Source organism: Varanus komodoensis, unplaced genomic scaffold (assembly GCF_004798865.1).
Source record: "Varanus komodoensis strain SLA01 unplaced genomic scaffold, ASM479886v1 scaffold10, whole genome shotgun sequence".
NCBI classification, from domain to species: domain Eukaryota; kingdom Metazoa; phylum Chordata; class Lepidosauria; order Squamata; family Varanidae; genus Varanus; species Varanus komodoensis.
This window is the reverse complement of record NW_025335269.1, coordinates 19,016,670-19,039,343: the sequence shown is the minus strand read 5'-3', so window position 1 is coordinate 19,039,343 and position 22,674 is coordinate 19,016,670. Positions and strand designations below refer to the sequence as shown.

The 22,674-nt window shown below is 44.8% G+C and overlaps 1 protein-coding gene across 1 annotated transcript in view; it reads left to right on the top strand.

Annotated features, from left to right (window-relative positions):
• Positions 1-2,862, top strand: part of MTURN (maturin, neural progenitor differentiation regulator homolog) — a 20,005-nt gene extending 17,143 nt beyond the window's left edge. Inside the window, exons 2-3 of the mRNA XM_044419161.1 lie at positions 1,214-1,336; positions 2,299-2,862. Of these exons, the coding sequence (XP_044275096.1) occupies positions 1,214-1,336; positions 2,299-2,409 (234 nt within the window). The 3' untranslated portion in view covers positions 2,410-2,862. The remainder of the gene's footprint in view (positions 1-1,213; positions 1,337-2,298) is intronic.
• The last annotated feature ends 19,812 nt before the right edge of the window (positions 2,863-22,674 follow it).

The following is a 22,674-nucleotide window of genomic DNA, read 5'->3' as shown; positions in this document are numbered from 1 at the left end:
TGCCATGGGGTTCCGCAGGGGTCCATTTTGTCCCCCTTGCTATTCAACATCTACATGAAACCGCTGGGAGAGGTCATTAGGAGGTGTGGGCTGCGGAATCATCAGTACGCTGATGATACCCAGCTCTACCTCTCTTTCTCAACCGATCCAGGTGAGGCAGTGGCTGCACAGAACCGGTGCCTGGCCGAGGTAATGGGCTGGATGAGGGCCAACAAACTGAAGCTCAGTCCAGACAAGATGGAGGTCCTATTGGTGGGTGGTTCGGACTCTGGGTTGGGGGACCTGGACCTTGTCCTGAATGGAGTAGCACTCCCTCTGAAGGACAGGGTCCACAGCTTGGGGGTGCTCCTCAACCCAAAGCTGACCTTGGAAGCTCAAATGTTAGCCATGGCGAGGAGCGCTTTCCATCAGCTTCGGCTGATCCATCAGCTGCGTCCCTACCTGGAGGACGATTGCCTGGCGGCAGTGATGCATGCATTGGTCACTTCCGGATTAGACTTCTGCAATGCGCTCTACATGGGGCTGTCCCTGAAGACAGTCCGGATACTTCAATTGGTGCAAAATAGAGCTGCCAGGTTGCTGATGGGGACTGGGCGTTGTTCTCATATAACCCCAGTCCTTTGTCAGCTTCACTGGCTCCCCATTGAGGTCTGGGCCCAATTCAAGGTGCTGGTGCTTACCTATGAAGCCCTGAACGGCTTGGGACCTGGGTACCTGAAGGAGCGCCTCCGTCCATATTTGCCCTCCCGCCCTCTGAGATCAGCGGCAGAGGCCCTTCTCCGGGAACCCTCCGTGAAGGAAATTAGGTAGGTGAGTACCTGGAGGAGGGCCTTCTCTGTGGTGGCGCCCCATCTGTGGAATGTGCTCCCCAGAGAGGTCCGCCTGGCGCCGTCATTATTTGCTTTTTGGTGCCAGGCCAAGACCTTTATATTTAAATGTTACTTTAATTGATTGTTGAATTATTTATTGCTTTTATCTAACTCCGGGATGTTTCCAATTCTGTATATTTTTGTATATTGTTATTTATTTGATTGGAAGCCGCTCCAAGGCTTATGCAAATGGGGTGGCATACAGGCACTCCAAACAAACAAACAAACAAATGTGCCTTCTCCTGAACCCACTAGCTTTCTCCTAACCACAATTGAGCAGTGGTTTCCCAGTTTTTCAGAGTCCTCCTCAACCCCTGGTTTGTTTGCCTCCTCTTGTCTTTTAGCACGTCTGGAGTGAAAGTGAAGATTGCTTGCCTTTCCTGCAGTTGGCTCAGGACTATATCTCTTCCTGTGGTAAAAAGACACTCCATGAAATACTGGAAAAAGTCTTCAAATCATTCAGACCTGTAAGTCGCAGTTTCCCTTTGGCTCAGTTGAGGCCATGGTTTGAATCTTAACATGCTGAATATGCTGAATACAGCGCGCTTCCATTGTGGTTTCTCAGAAGCGCTCTGAAATGGGTATAAATAGAAATTTATTTCCAAAGGGAGAGTCTCAACTGGGATAGGAGGAAAACCAAAGTGGTTCCCCACCCATATGACAAATTATGTGTTACTGTGTTGGTTGAATGCTGTGTCTGAAGAATCATAGACCAGTTGGCTGTGTGGAACTCTGTGGTAGAGTTATTTCCTGATGCATCTACTGTAGAGTTTCATAATGTACTGAGATATCTTGGAAGGAGTGGAAAAACAAGAGGTTTCCTCACCCCAACCCTGAACAAAGAGCACATTATACTTCTTAGTGAAGGAGCTTGTTTACTGTTCCACTCTCTCAGGAGTTGGCAGTCCTGTTGACCATGGGGGCCACAAGTAGTGGTTCAAGGACTGCTTGTATGCAGTGGATGTGGCCAGAGCCAATCGTGGGCAGGGCATAGGCTCCCTCCTGCCGTGTTCGCATGGGTGAACAGGACCAGGACAGGTTCACAAGGTTGGCTTCTCATTTTGGCAACCATCATTTTGAATTTTTGTGCCCCACCAGAAGCACACCATAACATGTGTGCAAATGCAGCAAGCGTGGTTACCAAGCCACCACAAGACCTCAACAATCCACCCTTCCATGAGTAACAAGCCACCCAGGACCTTACAACAGCGCCTGGGTTCTGAGTTGGTTGTATCTCCTTAGGTTTGCCCTGAATAGGTGTGGAATCCCTGTGGAGCTACTAAGCTATGCTCCTCTTCTGAATGTTAGATTGGATTATGTGGAACTATAATTACTACACCAAGTTTGTTCTTGAACTTCAAGTGATATTGCCTCGTTTTGACATTGCACATCACACTCAGCGTTTGTTCCCTCCTTCTTTCTCAAATAGCTATTGGGGCTTCCAGATGTAGACGATGATGCATTTGAAGAATATAATGCAGATGTGGAAGAAGAGGAGGCAGAAGCGGATCACCAGCAAATGGGTGTCAGTCAGCAGTAATATTCAGAGGAATTAAAATATATTTTATCCTGCCAGGTGGGGTCTTATGCTTTTGCATTAGCATTTTTGAATTAGCACATCACACTGGAAAAATCTGACTCCCAAACCCAAAGTTAAATAAAAGAAAGAAAGAAAAGAACAATATTTTTAAAAGTCTGTGATCAGCTTTGCTATGAAGTGGCCTGAATTTAACTCCTGCTTCAGTGAGGTTTCTATGGCGTTGTCTCGATAGCATTCTGCCACTGTTAACTTAGAACTAGGTTATTTTTCTTGCTGACGTGTCTTTTTTGTTATTATTAATATTATCATTTTTGTTTGTTTGTATAGAAGAATTAACATTTCACTGACCTGAATGTGATTTGAATGTAGGAACTATTTGGTTGGTGTGTTAAGTACTTGCGTGACCTTACTGAGGACCATCCATGCAGAGAATAAATGCAATCTGCACTTTCAGTTTTACATCTCTTTCTTTTAAGAAAACAAAACAAACCTAGATTACCAGGCAATGTTCCAAATGGTTAGTATTCCAGTAATACGGCACAGTCAAGCCAAAATGAAACATTTCTAAATTCCCTTAATTTCACTGGGCACACGTACTTTTGCACTCCAGTTTAGGCAAGTGAAATGGTACTGCACATGTCATGAGAATGACCGCTTGACTCTGCACATCATGTGCTTGGAAACATGCCCTTTGCCCCACCCCTCACCCCACTTTTCCACAAGGGGTTCCTCCATCTTTTCCAAGTTTTGGTTTGTCAGTGCTCCAGCATTATATTTGCATGCCAGCTTCCCAAAGTTTACTTTGAAGCCTGTGCCGGAAACTGATGTAAAATTTTCTGGCTTGAATTCAGACTGAATCATACTTAGGGCAGACCCTTTGAGAGCAAAAGGAAAGGTGATCACAACTAGGTTTAAGCCTCGTTGATTAAAAATAGTTCTGTGATACATATGACTAAACAGGGATGCTACCCACCACGCTGACCATTAGCTCTAGTTAGTTAGTACCAGTACACTGCACTGTAGTTACATTAGACTAATACCACCGTTACATTAGGCCATGGGACAGGAGAAGAAGAAGAAAGTGTGAAAGGAGAAGGACAAGCAAACACCACCCTGATTTCCTCTCCATAGTTAGAAGACTGGGAATATTACGCTTGCACTGGGCTTAGGACTTAACTCTGGTTGGATCATGTCCCCAAACCCCACTCCTTACACAGTGATAGGCACTGCAGAGGAAACCCTAAAGGCTGAACAAAAGCAGCTAGTTGAAAATACATGTCGCTCCGCCTGTGACAGGAGCCAGTGCTATAGAAGAAACATCGGCTTATGCAGCTCGGTGCAGAGGGAACAGAGCCGCATAAGCATCTTTCCTCCACACAGTGCATTAAGTTAAAGTTAAGTTAAAAAATAAAGTTTAAAAAGGCTCTTTATGTTCCCTACTGGCCCTGGGAATAAACACAGCTAGGTCTTATTTTCAGGGTAGGTCTTAAATTTTAGCAAGTACCAAAAATAGTACTAGGTCTTATTTTCAGGATAGGTCTTATTTTCAGGGAAACATGGTATGTGCACAAATTGCCACCATTTAAAAAAATACATAAATCCACCTATTGGATCAACTCGCTATAGAACAAGTTGACACCAACAAGGGGAAACAGAGCAAAATATGCCAGGACCAAACCTGAAAAAGGAACCCTGTCTTCACCCTGCAAGCAGTACTCCCCCCCGAATCTGCTTGCAGAAGGAGTCTTCACCCAGCTTTCAAGGTTATCCCCCTCCTCCTGCACCCCCCAGCTGAGTCACTTCAGCTGTGTCCCCTGCCCCTCTGCGTAGCATTTCCATGGGACTGGAGAGGCTGCTGTGAAGGCAAAAGGTCTGTTTTCTCCATCTCAGTTGCACACACCTAAATCTGGATCCAGGCTATAATACTTTGAACAATTAAGATTTTTTTGAATTATTAAAGTGCTTACCTTACAGCTGCCAGGCAGATTAGAAATGAACATTATAGTTAAGCTTCTAATATTTCTTTTATCAGCAAACACAGGGCCAGACATTGGTTTAACAAAAGCTGAATAGATTAAAAATATTAAAAACACCTGGACATGTGGATTTAGTCTAATATTTATCAGTATAGCAGCAAGAGAAACAGACCTGCTGTTTGCCGTGCATGCAAACTGGCCACCAGCTTTGCTGGCCAGATATTTCTAGCAAATATGGCATGACAGATATCCCACATACCATTTTTTAAAATCATGTACTTTCCTAAAAACCTTAATTCTTCACTCTTTTTAATCAAATGAGCAATGATCGTCGCTACTTTGCCACATCAAGTGCAAATTTACTGTGAAGTCACAAGAAATACAACAGCATCTATACGTTTCTGAAGAGCTTCGTTCAAGCATGTCAATCTCCACTTCCATTACCACATGCAAAATGACTAGCGTCCTACCTAGTTACAGCTGCAGCTTGTTATACTTGGGTGAGTGTACACTTTTAAGGGCCTGGCTTGATCATTGCAGTTCTCGTTTGGAAATAACATGATGACCCTGGATCATTCGTCCAATGATCCTGTAAAGCTTATAGAACAGACAGCAGTGCATGAGGAGGGTAAAGGGTTGGGCGAACAGAAGAAGCCCAAATCTCCATAGTGCAGAGAGAAACCTTATGGACCAGATGTTCCCTGGCCCTGCTGTAAACAATTTCCCATCAATGGGAGCCAAGTTGGGAGATGACAAAACCACTGTGTGATGACGGACTCAGAAATGCTCCCTCTTCTTGGACTTCGTTTTTTGGCAGTGCTCTGGGGACCATTTCCTGTGAAGGCCCAGAAAAATAACATGGAATATAACCCCTCAGTTTTTCCTCACTTCTTTCCCATTCACAGGAAGAACAGAGGGGGACGGGAAGGGGAAGGTTGGGATCATTTTCCATGTTCTTTTCAGGCTTTCACATCTAAATGTGATGCCTTCACAAGGGATTGGGCTGTACAATCAAGCTATTGGTACCATGTAGCAGCAGAAACTTTGGAGTGATGGATTACACTGTTGCTTTGTCCTGACTTCAAGTGTGGACCAATGGAGTACACAGATGCCTGAGGGTGGCTCAGATGCTGAGGCAGAGAAGCCTGTCAGGGTAGAGTTTTAGGGCCCTGGAGTACTTCAAGCAGAGGTTGCACTCCAACAAGGTCAGCAGCCCAACTTGATCCTTTTATTTCTTCGGGGCCAGATGACCCATCTCAGGGTCCAGCCTCTTCTTGAAGAATTGGGAGTCTTATGGTGGTGCTCCTCTGGACTGGAACCTCTCAGTCCATCCCCTCTCAATAAGCTTTCATGCTGTTTGGTGTAAAAGGCTCTGGTTCCTTGGGAATGATGTTTCTGGGAGTTCCTAAGAAGCTCCTTACTGACAGGATCCGGGTTGGTGTGAGGTCTGGGTACAGCCATAGTGCGCAACACCATTTTTCTTGACCCAGCAAGTTCTCTTCCTATATCAAAGTCCTGGCTGCTTCTCAGGGCTAATTTGCATGCAAAGCCCATAGAGCAAGAAGGGTGAGCAAGTTGTGGCCTACAACTCTGTTATCCCTCAACATTGGCTAGGCTGGTTAGGGCCGATGGGAGTTGTAGGCTGGAACATCTGGAGAACCAGAAGTTGCCCACCTATGGCAGCATTAAATGTGGAACACTCTGTTGCATCTTTGCAGCCATCTCCAACATAGATGTTTTTGGACTACAGCTCCCAGAATTCCTGATCAAAGATCATGCTAATGGGGTTGATAGGTGTTAAAGTTCATAACAGAAGGCACCCACTGAGGGAAGCCTGGACTTGGTGTATAATCTGTTTCTCCAGTAGTTAAAAGCAATTTTCTTACAAGTCCATCTTTTCCAACTGGGTGACTGCCAGATGTTTTCAACTACTCCTGTCCATAGGCTATGCTGGCTAGGGCTAATGGGAGCTGAAATTCAAAACAACGGAAGATTATCAGGTTGGAGGAGGCAGCTGTAAATGAAAGCATGAGCCAAGAAATGGTGTCAGTGTGATTAAACTTCAGTAGGACTGTCAAGGACCAGCCAACATTTCTTCCACCTCTTGTCCATGCCTGATTAAAACTACATCCATGAAATCACCTCTGCTTTACCCAGGTGCAAGCACTCAAACCATATACTTGATACGAGAGAAAGGACCTACTGTGCATGGGAGATGCTGGGGCTCATAGGACTTTTTTCAGTTTAACATCAAGAAGGCTGCACAGACATCTGTATGAAGAAAGTATTTTTTAAAATTTCAGTCTAGTTTCACAAAGAATTTCTAACTTCCTTTTACAGTTCTTTAAATAAAGGATCTCTTTGCATAAAATGAAAGAGCATGTGCCAGAAATTGTCACTGCCAACCAAGACCATTTTCAAGTGAAATACTCTTGTTGACATATTTCCTCTATCTTCACTGGAAATCATTTTTAAATGCTAATGTTTTAACTGTTTGTATGATGTTCTTGAGTACTTTGGAATCAGAGATGCCTGATTTTCGTGTCCAAAGCTACTCTTTTTCCCCATCTGAATAAATATGTGTGTACGTGTCTGAGGTGTTCCATAAATTAACAAAATTCTATATCCTTATGAAACATAAACCAATAGGAATCCAGTCCATTCATTTCTTATGGACAAGTGCCATCAAAATTGTGGTTCATTCACTGTAGAACTGTGAGTGCTAATGGGCATTTTGCTCAACAAAAAATTTTTTTTCCATTTCTCTTATTTTTCCCTCTTTCCTCTCTCTTTATTGGAAACTAAGTCACAAAGAATCCAATGAGACTTACTCCCAACTAAATGTGCATAGGACTGCAGCCTAACAATATGCTCTTGTATGTGCCTATTTAGAAGGAAGTGTCAGTAAGTCTCCCAGGCCCAGCATCATGAGACAGCATCACCAGGCAGTTGCCAATGTCCAAGTCCTCCAAAGGGCCTGCTAGGGCTGTTACAGATGCCTGTCACCTCCCATCGAGCTTAATACCCAGTAGTGGCAGCTACTCTCACGCTGATACAGTCACAGCCAACTTCCTCCAGGGAAACCACCCCAGGCCAGCCTGCCTGGAGGACACTGAGTACGTCCACCCACCCAGAAGAGGTTGCATGAGCACCACCACCACTGCCCAAGGACACCGGGCAAAGCCAGCAGAAGGACCGACTGGGTTGTGCTGGGAGCAGCTGCATCCCACTAAGCCTAACACCAGCTCTTCTTCCACTTTGGTTCCTATTGCAGATGGCCATTCATGTGCACTTTATCAACAATGCATATTCACTTGTACTAAGATGAGCTATAAGTAACTGTCTGTGGCCATATGTTAAAAAGGTAGAGTTCCAACATTCCGCCATGTCCAAGGAAAAAGAACCAAGGATACAACTGAGCCAGTGTGGTGTAGGGGTTAAGAGCGTGGGACTGGGACTCAGACGATCTGAGTTCTAGTCCCCGCTCAGCCATGGAGCCAACTGGGTGACTTTGGGCCAGTCACAGACTCTCAGCCCAACCTACCTCACAGGGTTGTTGTTGTGTGGATAAGATGGAGGAGGAGAGATGATGTAAGCTGCCTTGAGCCCTTTGTAGGAAAAAGGCAGGATATAAATCCATAAATAAATAAATAAATAAATAAATAGATAAATAAATAAATAAATAAATAAATAAATAAAATGTGGATGAAGGGGTAGGTTTGATCCTACAGCTGGGCACCCCAGGGAAGGGCAGAGCTGTACTTTTTGTCCTCACCTCTTTAGTTTGTCCTATATAAGTGACTGCTAACATTCATTTCTAGCAAGAGGGGATGCAAAGAGCTGTGTTTGAAGCTGTTGTTGTAAAATTGTGCTTTTTGAGAAGGCTGGAGGGAGGGTGTGATATTTGTGAGAGATCCAGCTTTTTCCATCTAAGACAGACATGAAATGATCCCTCCTCCTGAGAAGACACTTCTACAGCTAGCCAGGCATTTCACCAGTGCCCCAAACCTGCCTGTCTCACCCCCTCTATTCCTGTGCTCCCGAGGTTGATAAATCTGAGAACTGGCCAGGAACCCAGACAGCTGGAGTGGGACCCCTGATCCAACCACTGTAATGTCTGAATCCATTTTCTCCAACCCAGTGCCTTTCAGATGCGTTGGACTGCAGCCCTTGTAAGTCCTAGCCAGCCTGGTTATATTGGCTGGGAATTATACAGGGCTTATTTACTAGTTTTACCCTGCTTTTTCCTCCGAGGAACTCATAGTGGAATATATAATTCACCTCTTCTGCTTTATCCACACAATAACCCTGTGAAGTAGTAGAGAGTTGGTGACCGGCAAAAAATCGCCCAGTTGGGTCCATGGCTGAACAGAGATCAGAATCCGGACCTCTCTTGTCCAGCGCTAACCTCTGCATTGCAACACATCTGAAGAACACCAGGTTTGGAAAGCCTTGCTTGTCTAAATGTACTTACAGACATGCCAGAGATCTGCTAGGTGAGTTTCTTCTTAAGAGGAGGCCCCGCCTTTCAGGTCTGCATCCTGACACAATCCCAACTCTGTATACAACTTATTGGATTACTAGCAGCTAAATGCATGAATTGACTCTCTAGAAAGCTTTCATTTTGCGTTTCACCGACAGAACATGTAATCACTGGTGTTGTACTTGTGACGGTTTATTCCAACATGCAAGCTGTAACTTGCTATTCCAGTAACTAAGTAATAACTGTGCATGTGTGAACCATCACTAAGTGAGGTATGTTCTGAAGGCAAGTCAGGAAAAATGGATTTTGTCAACTCAGATTTGGAGATGGTTTATATAATCATCCATGGCTTACACAGCAGAACTTCTTTAAAACAAACAAAAAACAGCTGCTCTGAAATGTATCAGATAATCTTCTTGATTCTAAATTTATGTGACCATTGTATATTACAGGAAAGGATCTGTTTATAATCTTTCACCGCAGTAGGCAGATGCTACTGTTGTGACTCCATTGCACTAAGTGGTCGCAATCACCTGGTCTGTTTTAGAAAGTAATTGCTGGTAACCAGCAGGGAAAACTTCTGGCATGCTCTGCCACAGGAATAACAATTTTTTTAAACCACCAGCAACACAAGGAAGCAGAGGTTGTCTCTTTCAAAATGGAACCAGATGCATCTTGTGGTTGCAATAGATTATACTCACCATTCCTCTTTTGATAGGCAAGAGCAACCCATTCTGGATAGCAGGAAGTCTTTAGTTTGCCTCTGTGGAGTAGAAAGCTAGAGAGGTGGTTACTGAAAGCAATGGTCAGCTTCCAAGCTCTGCCAAAATGGGCACCTGTGCCATTGGCAGCCCTTTGTAAACATGCTAATTGCCCTGTTAAGCCAGGAGAACATTCTCCCCAGTCAAAGCCCAGAGATCAAACACAGTAACTTGGTTTGCATAAAACACTAACCCTATGGTTGGTGAATTCTGGGCTGTTGTGATGTGTGAACACAGCTATACCAACACTGTAATTTGTTAAACAACCAACTACTGAGAAAAAGATATTAATTTCATTTCTATTCTGCCCCACAGCTGAAGCTCTCTGGGTGGTTTACACAATCCATAAAAACTAATGATAAATGTACAATTAAAATATCATTAAAAGCAGTACGTATTTAAAAAGCTAATGGGATCAAGAGGCAGCAGTTCCAAGTACTGGCCACTGGAGGGCAGCCCAGTGTCAGCAGAAACATTTGTGTATCTAATGGATCAGTCTCCTGGACCCATTAGACCATGGGTCCCCAAACTTTGACCCTCAGGCTGGATACAGCCTGCCATGCTCATTTATCCAGCCCACCTCAGAGCTTTTGGACTCGCTCAGAGAAAAACGAGTCCAAAAGCTCTGAGCTGACGCAGGTGTACTCTGACACTGAGCAGAGAGCCGGCACACGTGCCAAATTGTAACAGCTCAATGGCGTGTGCGCCGGCTTTCCTCCCCCCCATCCCCCCAGTTGCACGCATATACAGAGCAGGAATATGGAGCGGGAAACAGAAGAGAAGAGGGTGAAAGAGAGATGAAGACGCTAAAAAAGGATTGAAGGTAAGAAAAATATAACTTTTTAAATCCATTTTTAAGTATGTGAGCCATGTCCCCAGGCTGTGGGCCAAGCCGTGGCTGCTTCACCAAGCCTGGGGGTGGACAGGCTGTGACGGAGCGGGGCCGCAGCTCCCACACCTCCGCTGCAACCTTCAATCGGCAAGCTGCCGCTGTTGAACGGCTGCCATGCTTCTCCCTGTGGCAGGGAGAGGCAGGAGGCGCCCCATTCGGCCAGCCTCAGCCCCATCTCTTGCCTCCTCTCGCCTTCGAAAGAAGCCCTTACCTTCCTCCTCGCAGCCCTCTCCCGGCCAGGGGGAGCCGTCCCGTGCTTACCTCTCCAGCCACCTGCTCCTGGTCCTGCTCCCTTGGAACCGGTGTGGTGGTGAGGACTATAATTTCCATCATGCCCAACCAGCATGGCCAATGGAAGTTGTAGTCCAACTCATCTGGACAGTACCAGTTTTGGCAAGGTTGCACTAAAATATGGTAGTCATTAGCTCTGCATCCAAATACAGTCATTGTGTATTGTGGGGATTGTTCTGGGCTGACTTGCTTCATATACTAAGAGTGGCATTAACAGTATTTATCCTTAGTATTTTTTGCTTCATAAATACTAGTTGCAGTCATCAGCTGTATTATGCAAAATACTATATTTAGTGCCTTGGTTGTGTTGTAGCTATGTCCCTTGAATATGGACATGCTCTTTCCTGCCACATCTTGGCCTTCTGCTGAAGCCCAAGTGAGCAGAGCAAACATTTTTTAATTTTTTAAATTAATGTTAATTATTTTAATTTATTTTAATTTAAATTAAATTTGCAGCGTGCATAGGAAGTCGTTCATATTTTTTTCAAACTATAGTCTGCTCCCCCACAACAGTCTGAGGGACTGTGAACTGGCCCCCTGTTCAAAAAGTTTGAGGACCCTGCATTAGACAGTAAAAATCTTAGTGGTGACACTGGGCTTCCCTCTATTGGGCACAATTGGGAACTGCAGCCTCCTGATCCCATTAGAGCAGGGATCCTCAAACTTTTTCAATAGGGGGCTAGTTGAAAGGCGGCAGCTACATGCGCGAGCCAGTGAGGGGGGGTGCCTGGGCGTCGTCAGGTACGCACGAGGTGGTGTTGGGCACACGCAGTGGTGACACACACGCTCAGAGATCTCCCAGTGAGTTCAAAACCATCTCTAAGCAAGCAAGCCACCGGTGAGCGTGAGATGGTTTTGAACTCGCTGGGAGATCTCCCAGCGGTGGATGGCCGGTGGATGGATGAAAGGGCATGACTGGCCAGATCCGGCTCCTGGGCTGTAAAGCATGGGTCCTCAAACTACGGCCCGCAGGCCGGATCTGGCCCACCATGCCAATTCATCCAGCCCGCCATAGCTCGCTTGCTCGTGCGCGTGGCAAGCTGCCAGCTTTCTCACAAGGAGATCATTTTGGACTTGCTGGTAGAAAAGGATCTCCTTGCGAGCAAGCCAGTGCCTTGCCAGGAGATCCTTTTCTCCGGGCGAGGGGGAGATCGTTTTGGACTCGCTTGGAGAAAAGGATCTCTGCAGGCATGCCCCTGCCTTTCTGCACATGCGCCACCCCGGCCAACCCCCCCACCCGCACCGCCTTGGCAGCCTGCGCCCATTGCTGGGACCTTTCAACTGGCCCTCTATTCAAAACGTTTGAGGGCCTAACTGCATTAGAGAGATCCCAGGGCTACTACAAGAAAGTAACAGATGAGGGTGCAGCCTCGAAGGCTCCTTTTGTGGAGCCCGTCATTAGGTTGAAGGGAAATTGCCAGGGTGGGGCTGCGCTAGAAGCTGCGAGCGTTTGCAGATGGACAGCGCTTCTCCTCAAACACGATGCTGCAGCGATGCCATCTTTTCCTCTGGGCACTTGTACTGCACCCTTGCCTTGTCGCATCCATGGAGTGATATGCGGCGGGGGGGATTCTAGACAACGAGCTCTTTCACTCTTCGTGAGTTTTCCCACCCCTCTTCTGTTGTTTTTTTTTTTTTTTCTTACTACTGCAAATCCCTTGAGGAAAAAAGACAGAATGGTTCCGTGTAAAGTTCTCTACATTTTACCTATCCAGGCTCTTCTACTTTCTTTGCCGGATGGGTCAAGCATCCTTCAAAACAAATCCTCTTCCCAGCCCCCCATTTTAACTCTCTGCCTTTTTATATGTTCCCAGTAATCCCACAAGGGGGTGCTGTGTTGTGTTTAAAAAAATACCAACATCGGGGATGAATCCTGGGGCCATCTGGGGAAATATTGGCTCTTCCCAGCAGGATGCATTTATTGTGCGCTCCTGATTCCTCACTTGTGGAAATTTGTGGAGACTGATAGAGTGATGGCATCCTACAGGAACTGTCCACTGCCTACCAGCTATTTTAGGTAGAGGGGACGGGTTTGAGCAAGGAAAGTGTGATATTGTTAAATCAGAACAAGCCACAGACACTCAGACTACCACAAAATACTTAAGTATTTATTTATAATATTTATATACCAATTTGTTGTAGCTGTTATTAGGTGTTGTCAAGTTGTCTCTGACTTATGGTGACCCTATGAATGAAAACCCTCCAAAATTCTCACTCTACCACTTGACATCTAATGTAATATCTGTGAACAAGAAAAAAGAGGGGGAGAAGACAATAAGAGAAATACCTAAAGGAAACTTTAAAAAATTAGATTGTGCCAAAAAACCTCTAGAAGTTCCTCTCCTCAAAAGGATTTTAAGAAGTCCAATTCAAGGTTTTGCTTTAGTGAATATTTATTTAATTATTTATTTAGGAGACTTCTATGCCGCCCCATTCGCCGAAGCCTCGGGGCGGCTCACAACCATAAACAAACTTCAATAGAATAATATAAATTAACAATATAAATTAATGATTTATTATATTTGTTAATATAAATTAATATAAATAATGTCAAGCGAAATGATAAACTCTTGCATCCTGAAAAAAAAAAACCAAAAGACACATTTTCCACAACTGGAAAGTTGAGCACTGGTTATGTATGCTTTTGGGTTCTCCAGGGATGTACAGCTGATGCCAACTCTTCTTTCTTTTTAGCACCAGGTGAAAACATTTTTGTTCAAAGCAGCTTTCAGTTAATTTAATTAATTTAATTTACACTTTTATATTTTGTTATACTTAATTTTTGGCTGTTAATTTATTGGTTGTATCTATCATGTTGTGTGCAGTTATATTTTATCATGAGATGGTTTTATTTATTATTTTATTGTTTTATCAATTGTATCTGTTTTAGTAATTGTTTTATCACTGTATTGTATGCTGTCCTAGCATTAGCAAGCTGCCCAGAGAACCTTCGGGTTATGGGGCAGCACAGAAGTAGAATGAAATGATAATAATAATTATAAACACAAGACTTTGCAGTAATCTCTTGAAAGTGTTACCAAAGGTATGGGCATAATTACTTTTATCACTTTATAATTAAGGAGGAAGTCCTTATGAGACGTCTCAGAACTGCTATAGTACAGTTATATCATAGTACCACCTTGCTGGAAAACCGGGAGAGGCCTTGGCGGATCATGGCATCCTGCAAAGGACTCCCAAACTCCTGTAAGCATGAGATCATAAGCACGTGATAAATGCCTGGTGTAGAGAATCCCTTATTGTCAGCACTCTTTCATCTGGAGGTGAGCATCTTCTCGTTTCTCCTTCCTCCCTCCAGTTCTTCTCCTGGAGATGGAATAGCTGTTCAATATATTTCTGAGGGGAGCACTTTGAGCAACCCTTTGGAAGCATCATCTGGTTGGATGATGAAATGGAAGGATGGAAATAGCAGTGGGAAAACTCAGGAAGATTACTTAAAGGTGGAGCATTATTAAGTGACAACATCTGGACACACTGGCAATTGCACAAGAAAGAGAACACTGGAGAATGCCCTTTCCCAGCTGGTGCCTTCTAGATGGTAGTGATGGGACTCATGGCCCAACATGGCTGGGAAAGGCTGCAGTGCAAGCCTGTGCTTTACTTACTTTCAAACTTAACAGATATTATGAGGGCGGATGGTAAAGAAACAAATACACAGACTCCTTCACAGCAGGAGTATTATCAAACCCAGGAACCTGCAAACCAGCTTCTTTGCAAGCCAGCTGCAAAACCAAAACCGTTGCCATCAGCTGCATGGGTGTGCCCTGTATTTCCAAACCAAAATCTTACCGAGGCTGATGTTCAGCTTCCATTTGAACAAGTCAGGTGACAGGAAATAGCTAAATGACCCATAAGTGCCAGTCTCTACTCCCTCAAAAACGGAATTACAGCAGCTAAGGAGAAAGAGGTCTTTCTTTCCTTTGCAAAATAGAAAACAGGTCTGGAACAGCTCATATGGTATGACATCTAGGAAAATGAGAAAGAAAGCTTTTGGAGGGGATTGTGAAACTGAAATGCAAGGTTCACAAGAAAGAGAGTTAGAAATATGAAATCTGGTGTTCCCACTGTTTGACCTGGACTAGGGTCAAGATCTCTTCTTGCTCATCCCAGCGTATAGGACACAGAATAATGAACTCAAGTTGGGACAAACCAGATTCAGGCTAGATATCAGGAGATGTGTCCTCACTGTCAGAGCAATATGACAGTGGAACCAGTTGCCTAGGTAGGTTGTGGGCTGTTCCACAGTAGAGACATTCAAGTCATCTGAGTGGGATGGTGTAAATTGGTGTCCTGAAAAAGGTTGGACCTGATGGTCTCCATGGCCCCTTCCAACTCTACTATTCTAGGATTCCCCACTACATCCCAGTTCTGGTGCCTGCTCTTCCATGAAACTCACTGGATGATTTGAGGCCAGTCACGAGCTCTTAGCCTCTTTTGCCTCACAGGGTGGTTGTAAGGATGAAATGGAGGGGAGAAGGACCATATAAACCACACTGTGTTCCTTGGAGGAAAATGGGCAGGATACAAATGTAATAACTCAATGCAGTCAGTTTGGATATTGGATTAGATCGTCCTTTGATCTAGTAGAGCTTTGCTCATTGTTAGAATTGTGTGAGCATCGGACAATGCATGGCTTGGCAATATGCTGCAGAAGAACCAGAGGGGCCTGGATTAATAAACAAAACTGGGCTATCTGAACTGTGTTTCTTTTTCAGGGTTGGAGATATTTCCTCCTTACCCAGGCAAAAGGGAGACCAAGGAGAATGTGTGTGCAAGACAGAACGCACAATCCTGTGTCCAGCTCTTATTCCTTGAATCTCACATGTCACAAAAGGGTGGTGGTAAGGATGTCCTATATTGGGTAGACAAGTTGTGGCCTTCCAGATGTTTTAGGCTGCAACTTCCATCAACCCTAGCAACCAGCCGCTCAGGGGAAGAGATGATGGGAATTATAGTCCAAAACAACTGAAGGACCACAGGTTGCCCACCCCTGCCTTCAGCTATATAAGCAGACACAAATGTTAACATGACACTAATGGTCTCATTTGCAACTCATAATGCATTTTGTATGAGTTCAGCTGATCTCCACAAGCATCTAACAAAGGCAGCTGAACCGTTCAACCCTTCAAATAATTCAGAACGGACATCTGAACCTGGGAATAAAAAGAGATCCAGTTGAGCAAATAATTGCATACATGCACCATTCAATACTTATCTGAGATTCTAGAATAAATTTCTAATTTAAATTTCTTTAAAGGGTTTATATATTATATCTTTCTATTTTTAATCTTGTGGCCAAAGGAGCTAGATATGGTTTATGTAACCTCTCTGTTCCTTGTGCTTCCTGTTTAAGGAATAGCATCATTGTTTCTGGTTCAAGGCAATCCAAGATACTCAAAAGTGATAAAAACTGTGAGCAGCTGCAGCTCAGTACACCAAGCAAGTTCAGGCAATTACATCAGTCATTCAACCATATTCTGACACTGCCGGTTTAAGGGCCAGTTTAGAAGAAATGTAAAACCTTCACAAGGTTGAAGATGCTTAGGAAGGCATAGACTCATGTGTGCATGCACAAGGATGCAGAAAGATGCCCAGATCAAAAACTCTGGGATTAAGCAATTTATTGAAATCTAAAATTTGGTGATAGATATTTAGGGGAGGAGAAGGTATCCAGCCTTGGGGATCAGGAGGGATGTAGCTTGCTGATAAAGCAACTGCTTTGCAGGGTTCATTCTCTGGCACTAAGACCAGAAAAGAAGCCTATTGGAAACCCTGGGAAGCCACTGCAAGGAGCATGACTCACGCAGAGAGAATGACTGTGTAGCTCAGCATACAAACCACAAATGAATGCTTCTCAAATGCTCAGGAATGGCTCTTGGAGCCAAAGCAAAGAAAGACAGGGCCGGTCTTTCTTCCTGACCACTAGACGCTACTAACAAACTGTGCCAGCCTAAGTCAACTCACAAGGTTGGAAACCTTCCACCTCCTCAGAGGAACAGAAAAAGTTAAAATGGGATGCATTAACTAATTAATTCATCCATATCTTGAAGATCAAAGCAATGACTTGGCTTGTTCAAAGATATTTTTCGGATGAAAACTGTACATGGGTTTTGATGACATCAGCAGGCTGAGTTGCCAGTGCTGCCAGAGTACCAGCAATAGTTCCACAGTTAAAGTTCACTGAAAGTGCATGTGTTGGATCCAACTGGTCTGTAAAAGCACAGACCTTTTAAAAAAATATTTAGATTGCTAGGAGAAAGGATCAGAAAGGTTCAAGGTTTTATGTCAAGTCTCCCTTAATTATAATGTACCCCAGCATTTTAAAGCATGGTATTCCAACTGACTCTGACACTTCAGGTAAGTTCTAATCAGCACTGAGTGTTCCAGTATCATTGCAATAATAGTACATTATTAGTGGACCAAGTGAGGAGGCAGAGGGGGATGCCACCAAAGGTGCCTCCTCATTTTATTCCAAATCTTTGTGCAGGGTGGAATGGGATGTTCTTGGAATCCTAAAACTTTTTGTTTTATATTTTTGGCAACAAACGTCTTCAGATCTTAACATGTATCCCATATATTGCTGTTTCTAGCAACCCCATGCAACTCTTACAGTATTAAAATGCATAGCAGAACATCTTCATTAGGACAAGCAAAATTCCTAAAAAGGATATAAGCCAACTGTGCAGTATGGTTATTTATTTCTCATGGACCAGCATGGTTAGCTATGATTGCCTATATCTTAAGTTATCAAAGTTATCAATCTCAGGTTTCTATCAAGATCTGGATATTTCAGAATGTATAAAGCAAGATGTAGCTCTGAGCAGATTTACTACAGAGTGAGACTCCAATGTTACTTACACTTACCCAGAAATGAATCCCATTTAATTCAGTACTATTTAGTTCTGCGTAAACTTGTTTATGATTACTCAGTAAGTCTAATGTAACCTGATCGTGCTTCCCTGTTCACAGATCTCTTTCCATCTTCTTTCTGTTTCTTATCCTACTTGATTTCTTGTACCATCCTTTCCCATTCCACAGGTCTCTACTGCCTGGTCCGGTGCTGCCTCCAAGACCTTTTGCTGCCTGTGGCAGAGCAGCAAGTCTGCCTCGGGCACACACATACCCCACCTTACCCTCAAGCTACATATTACTCAAAGCCTGTCAAATCATTTTGGCCCAAGACAGAAAATCCTACAAGAATATTTCCCCTGTTCTGTCAGAGAAAATACAATAATAATTAATGGATTAAACATTGAATAATTCACAGGGGTTTTTTTTTGTTCTAAATCAGCTGTCTGAGGCAGTTGCCCCAGGCTCTAAAAAGTCTCTCTCTCTCTCTCTCTCTCTCTCTCTCTCTCTCTCTCTCTCTCTCTCTCTCTCTCTGTGTGTGTGTGTGTGTGTGTGTGTGTGTGTTGTCTTTCAAGGATTCTGTCTCCTAAGGACATTCCTTTTTGTAAAATTGAAAATATGGATGGGGAGAAGTGGCCATTTGACTTTAGAAAACAAAAAACTCAACAGAGGATAAAGCAGGAGGTTGTAGGGACAATCTTGTCCTATGAAAAGGAATAGCTTCTAAAACAACTTCCTGTGTCTGTCCATGAAAAAATATTATCCCATGGTACATGGGTGAGTCTTTAAGGTGCCACACAAATTGAACACAAAGAAGAAGAAGCCTCTATCCTCCTCCCACATTTATTCTTACTCTAGCTTTGCATTAGTGCAAAACCCTAACAGCAAGGAAGACCATATAATCATCAGGATCAGGCCACATGACTCATGCAGAAAGCAGGTATATTCCAGAAGGCTGATTGCAGAGTCAAGGGGCACTCTCAAACAAGCCAGCAAACCAGAATAAAACATGCTTGGCCCCAAATTCAGGCATTGCTGCTTATCCAACCTGTTTCTGCAAGGAGACCCATTCTGTTTCCCCCCAGGTTATGGTGTCTCAGTCAGCTTAAAGGACACAAGAGAGGTTGAAAGCCTTTGGCACACTGTTAGAAACACTCTTTCCTTTCCGTCAGACGAGAAAAATATTCCAAGCATTAAGAGAGTTCTTTTTCCTTCCCATCATCCAGCTCCCTGAGCACATGTTCACATTCCATTTTATACCCGGTCCCTGGCCGTTTCTCCCTCCTCCTTTCTCCTCATTGGCTAGGGTACCAGGAGTTTACACTCTTTCCGCCCGCCTACTCCACACTGCTCCAATACCAGCCCTTCTTCCCAATCCAGCCCAGCCTCTGGTGAGCTACAATAGGTTCATTTTGTCCTGCCAAGTTTGTCAATTAACAATCAGGAAGTCATTGAGCCAGTATTCGGCCATTCTGTCTACCTGTCTGCTTTCTCCCACTTTGTGCTATCTGATCTTAGCCCCCCCACCCCCACCCCTTTTAGGCTAAGTAATTTTCTTCGTTACCTTTCTTTTTACTCTTCCTTGTTTCAAATCATCCTTTCACACTTATCAATTCCTCCCTTTTCTTTCTCTCACCCTGATTTGAAACAATTCCTAATCCTTAAATTTTGATACCATCATCCTAATCATTTCCTCCTTGTCTATGTATTTTCCCGAACGCATCCCCTTATTATATGGGGTGCAGACCAGTAGACATTGTAGGCAAATGCAGCAGATTATGCTCATGGCTATTATCTCTAACATGAAAACGAACAGGTGTTTCATCCACATAGAGTTGGGCAGCCATGTTGTCACCCAATCTGACTCCTGCTTTATTTTGATCCCTGTTATTATTTGTTGGATTGTTCTCAAGTCTTCATTGATATCTGTTGTGTTTGAATCCATCTTGCAGGTGTGTCCAATCACCCCACAGGCTCCTCCTTTTGCTACTAAAACATAATCCAGAGCCACCCTATTTTGCTGTGTATATACCTCCATTTGTTGCATCTCTCCAGCCAGTTTCCCTAGCGCTCGCACAGTCGCATTTCCAAGAGCCACTATTGCACAGGCAGTTTGCTCCTGAAAATGCACTAAATATACATGAGTAGATACTGCAAAAGAGGCTACTCCAACCCCATCACCTCTCCTTTTGTTGGGATTGTTAGTTCCTTTCCCACACAGCATTCCTGAGTTACCTATATGTCTCTAACATGCCTCTGTGAATAATGACCCTGGCAGGATACATCTTCTAATTTTATTATTCCTACTGCTACCCCTGTACATCCCTTATGATAATTGGAGAACCTTCCCCCCCCCCGCCCTTTTCAAGAAAAAATATACGGGAAGGGTTGCACACCCATCCTTGTATTCACAGGTGCCAAACCCAGTTCGACTGCTTTCTAGTATCCGCTGGGCCTTCTCTTGTGATCTCAAGATATATTATACTCCCATCCAGTCATGTTAACTGGCAAAGGAATCCATTCTCCCCGATCTAGGGTCCTGAGCACACACTCAGCCATCTTTATGGTACACCTGTAACGGTCCCCAATGCATCCCCATTTTATACATCTAGTTTCATTCTTCAACCCCCCTCCCCCCCTTTCACCATAGATCCTTTAACCTTTGAAAAAAGGTCCACTATCCAAGCCACTTTAAACTGCCTGGGGCAATTTTCATATCCAGATTCATTCCCCAAACAATTTCCTGCCCACCCATATCCAAAACGCCCCTTAATCATCTGATGGGGCCTTTGATGTCCAAAAATGAATCCCCCTTATTCTCCTTTGCCAATAAGCATCAGTGGACATACTAAAAAATATCATTGTCTAAAAGTCAACTTCAGAGGTTCCCTGAAGTCTTGCTGCATGACTTTCCACTCTGGATTAGCTGCCTGCACTTGCTCTATTCCTGTTCTATTCCTGCCTCCACTTTACCCAAGCTGTGAAATTGCCACTGAGGCACAGGGATTACTGTATGTTTTGGCACGCAAATGAGGGAGATTGCAATGGTGTCTATCTGGCAGCTTTACCTGCCCTACCTGATCAGCAAAACAATGGCCCCAGCAGCCCCTATACAAGCCATCAGTTCCCATCCTCTAGAACCAGCAGCCAATACCAACAGAAAAGTGCCCAGATCTGACCTTAGCACATCTGCATAACCTTCTGCCAGGATTTTATCAGATTTCTCCAACAGCAGCCCCTTTTGTCATCAGCCAAACAATTAATCAGTTCAGATAACTCCTGATACTTTCTCAGGAAGCAGCTTCTATCTATGACGCTCAGATGGGGATCGTCTTAGTCAAATCCCATGATCTCTTTGCCCCCTCCTTTGTCACTAAACTCTTTGCAGCCAGCCAGTCTACTCTCATCTTTAACCTGCTCAGTGCAGTTACCCAATCTATTCTGAGGCCTGGTTCCTCGCTGATAGGCCCCCTCCTTTTTGACCCATCGACCTAAAGATATCCTTATTGGGGCTAAGACCCCCATAAGGTCAGATCACTTCCTAGTGAGGTTTGTGCTCGAGAGCGACATCTCCCTCTGTAAGGGTGCGGACCTGATTGTGTGGGTCCGCCCCCGGAGCCAGATGGATCCGGAAGGATTCCTGAAGGCCCTGGGGGAGTTTCCGGCTGACAAGACGGGTGCTCCTGTCGAGGCTCTGGTCGAACTGTGGAATGGGGAGATGACCAGGGCTGTAGACACGATCACTCCTAAGCGTCCTCTCCCACCGGGCAGAGCCCGCTCTTCCCCTTAGTATACCCCAGAATTGAGGGCGATGAAGCAGGTTGGGAGACGGCTAGAGCGTAGGTGGAGGAAATCACGGGATGAATCTGACCGAACACACTTAAGAGCCCACTATCGGGCCTATGCTGTGGCGGTGAGGGCGGCGAAAAAGAGATTCTTTTCTGCTTCCATTGCCTCCTCACAATGCCGTCCGGCGGAGCTCTTTCGAGTGGTGCAAGGCCTGGTTCGTCCAGGTCCAAAAGAAGAGCTGATTCCACCCTCAAAGGCCCGCTGTGACGACTTTGCCAGGCATTTCAGGGAGAAAATCGCTCAGATTCGTCACGAGCTGGATTCCACTATTGATTCAGAGGTTTTAAGGGAGACACCAATGCTACCGTCTAGTCCAGAATTATTGGATGAATTTCAGTTATTGTGGCCCGATGATGTGGACAAGGTGCTTGGACGAGTACGTCCTACCACTTGCCTTTTGGACCCTTGCCCGTCTTGGTTAATAAAGGATTCCAAGCACGGGATTGGAACCTGGATCTTGGAAGTGGTTAATGCCTCTCTAAGGGAGGGTCGGGTGCCTGCCCCTTTAAAGGAGGCGGTAGTCCGACTGGTCCTGAAGAAGGCGTCACTGGATCCAGGGATGGTCACTAATTATAGACCAGTGGCCAACATCCCGTTTCTGGGCAAGGTGTTAGAGCGAGTGGTGGCGGGACACTCCAAGCACTCTTGGATGAAACTGACTATCTGGACCCATTTCAGTCCGGCTTCAGACCCGGGTATGGTACTGAATCTGCCTTGGTCGCCCTGTACGATGACCTGTGCAGGGAGAGAGACAGGGGGAGTGCATCCCTGTTAGTTCTCCTGGACCTTTCAGCGGCTTTCGATACCATTGACCATGGTATCCTTCTGAATAGGCTAGCGGAATTGGGAGTTGGAGGCACCGCGTGGCGGTGGTTCCGCTCCTATCTCAACGGCCGATTCCAGAAGGTGGTGCTGGGGGACTATGGCTCTGCGCCATGGCAGCTTTGCCATGGAGTACCGCAGGGGTCCATTTTGTCCCCTTTGCTGTTCAACATCTACATGAAACCGCTGGGAGAGGTCATCAGGAGGTGTGGGCTGTGGAACCATCAGTATGCTGATAATACCCAGCTCTACCTCTTGTTTTCCACCAATCCAGGTGAGGCAGTGGCTGTACTGAACCAGTGCCTGGCCGAGGTAATGGGCTGG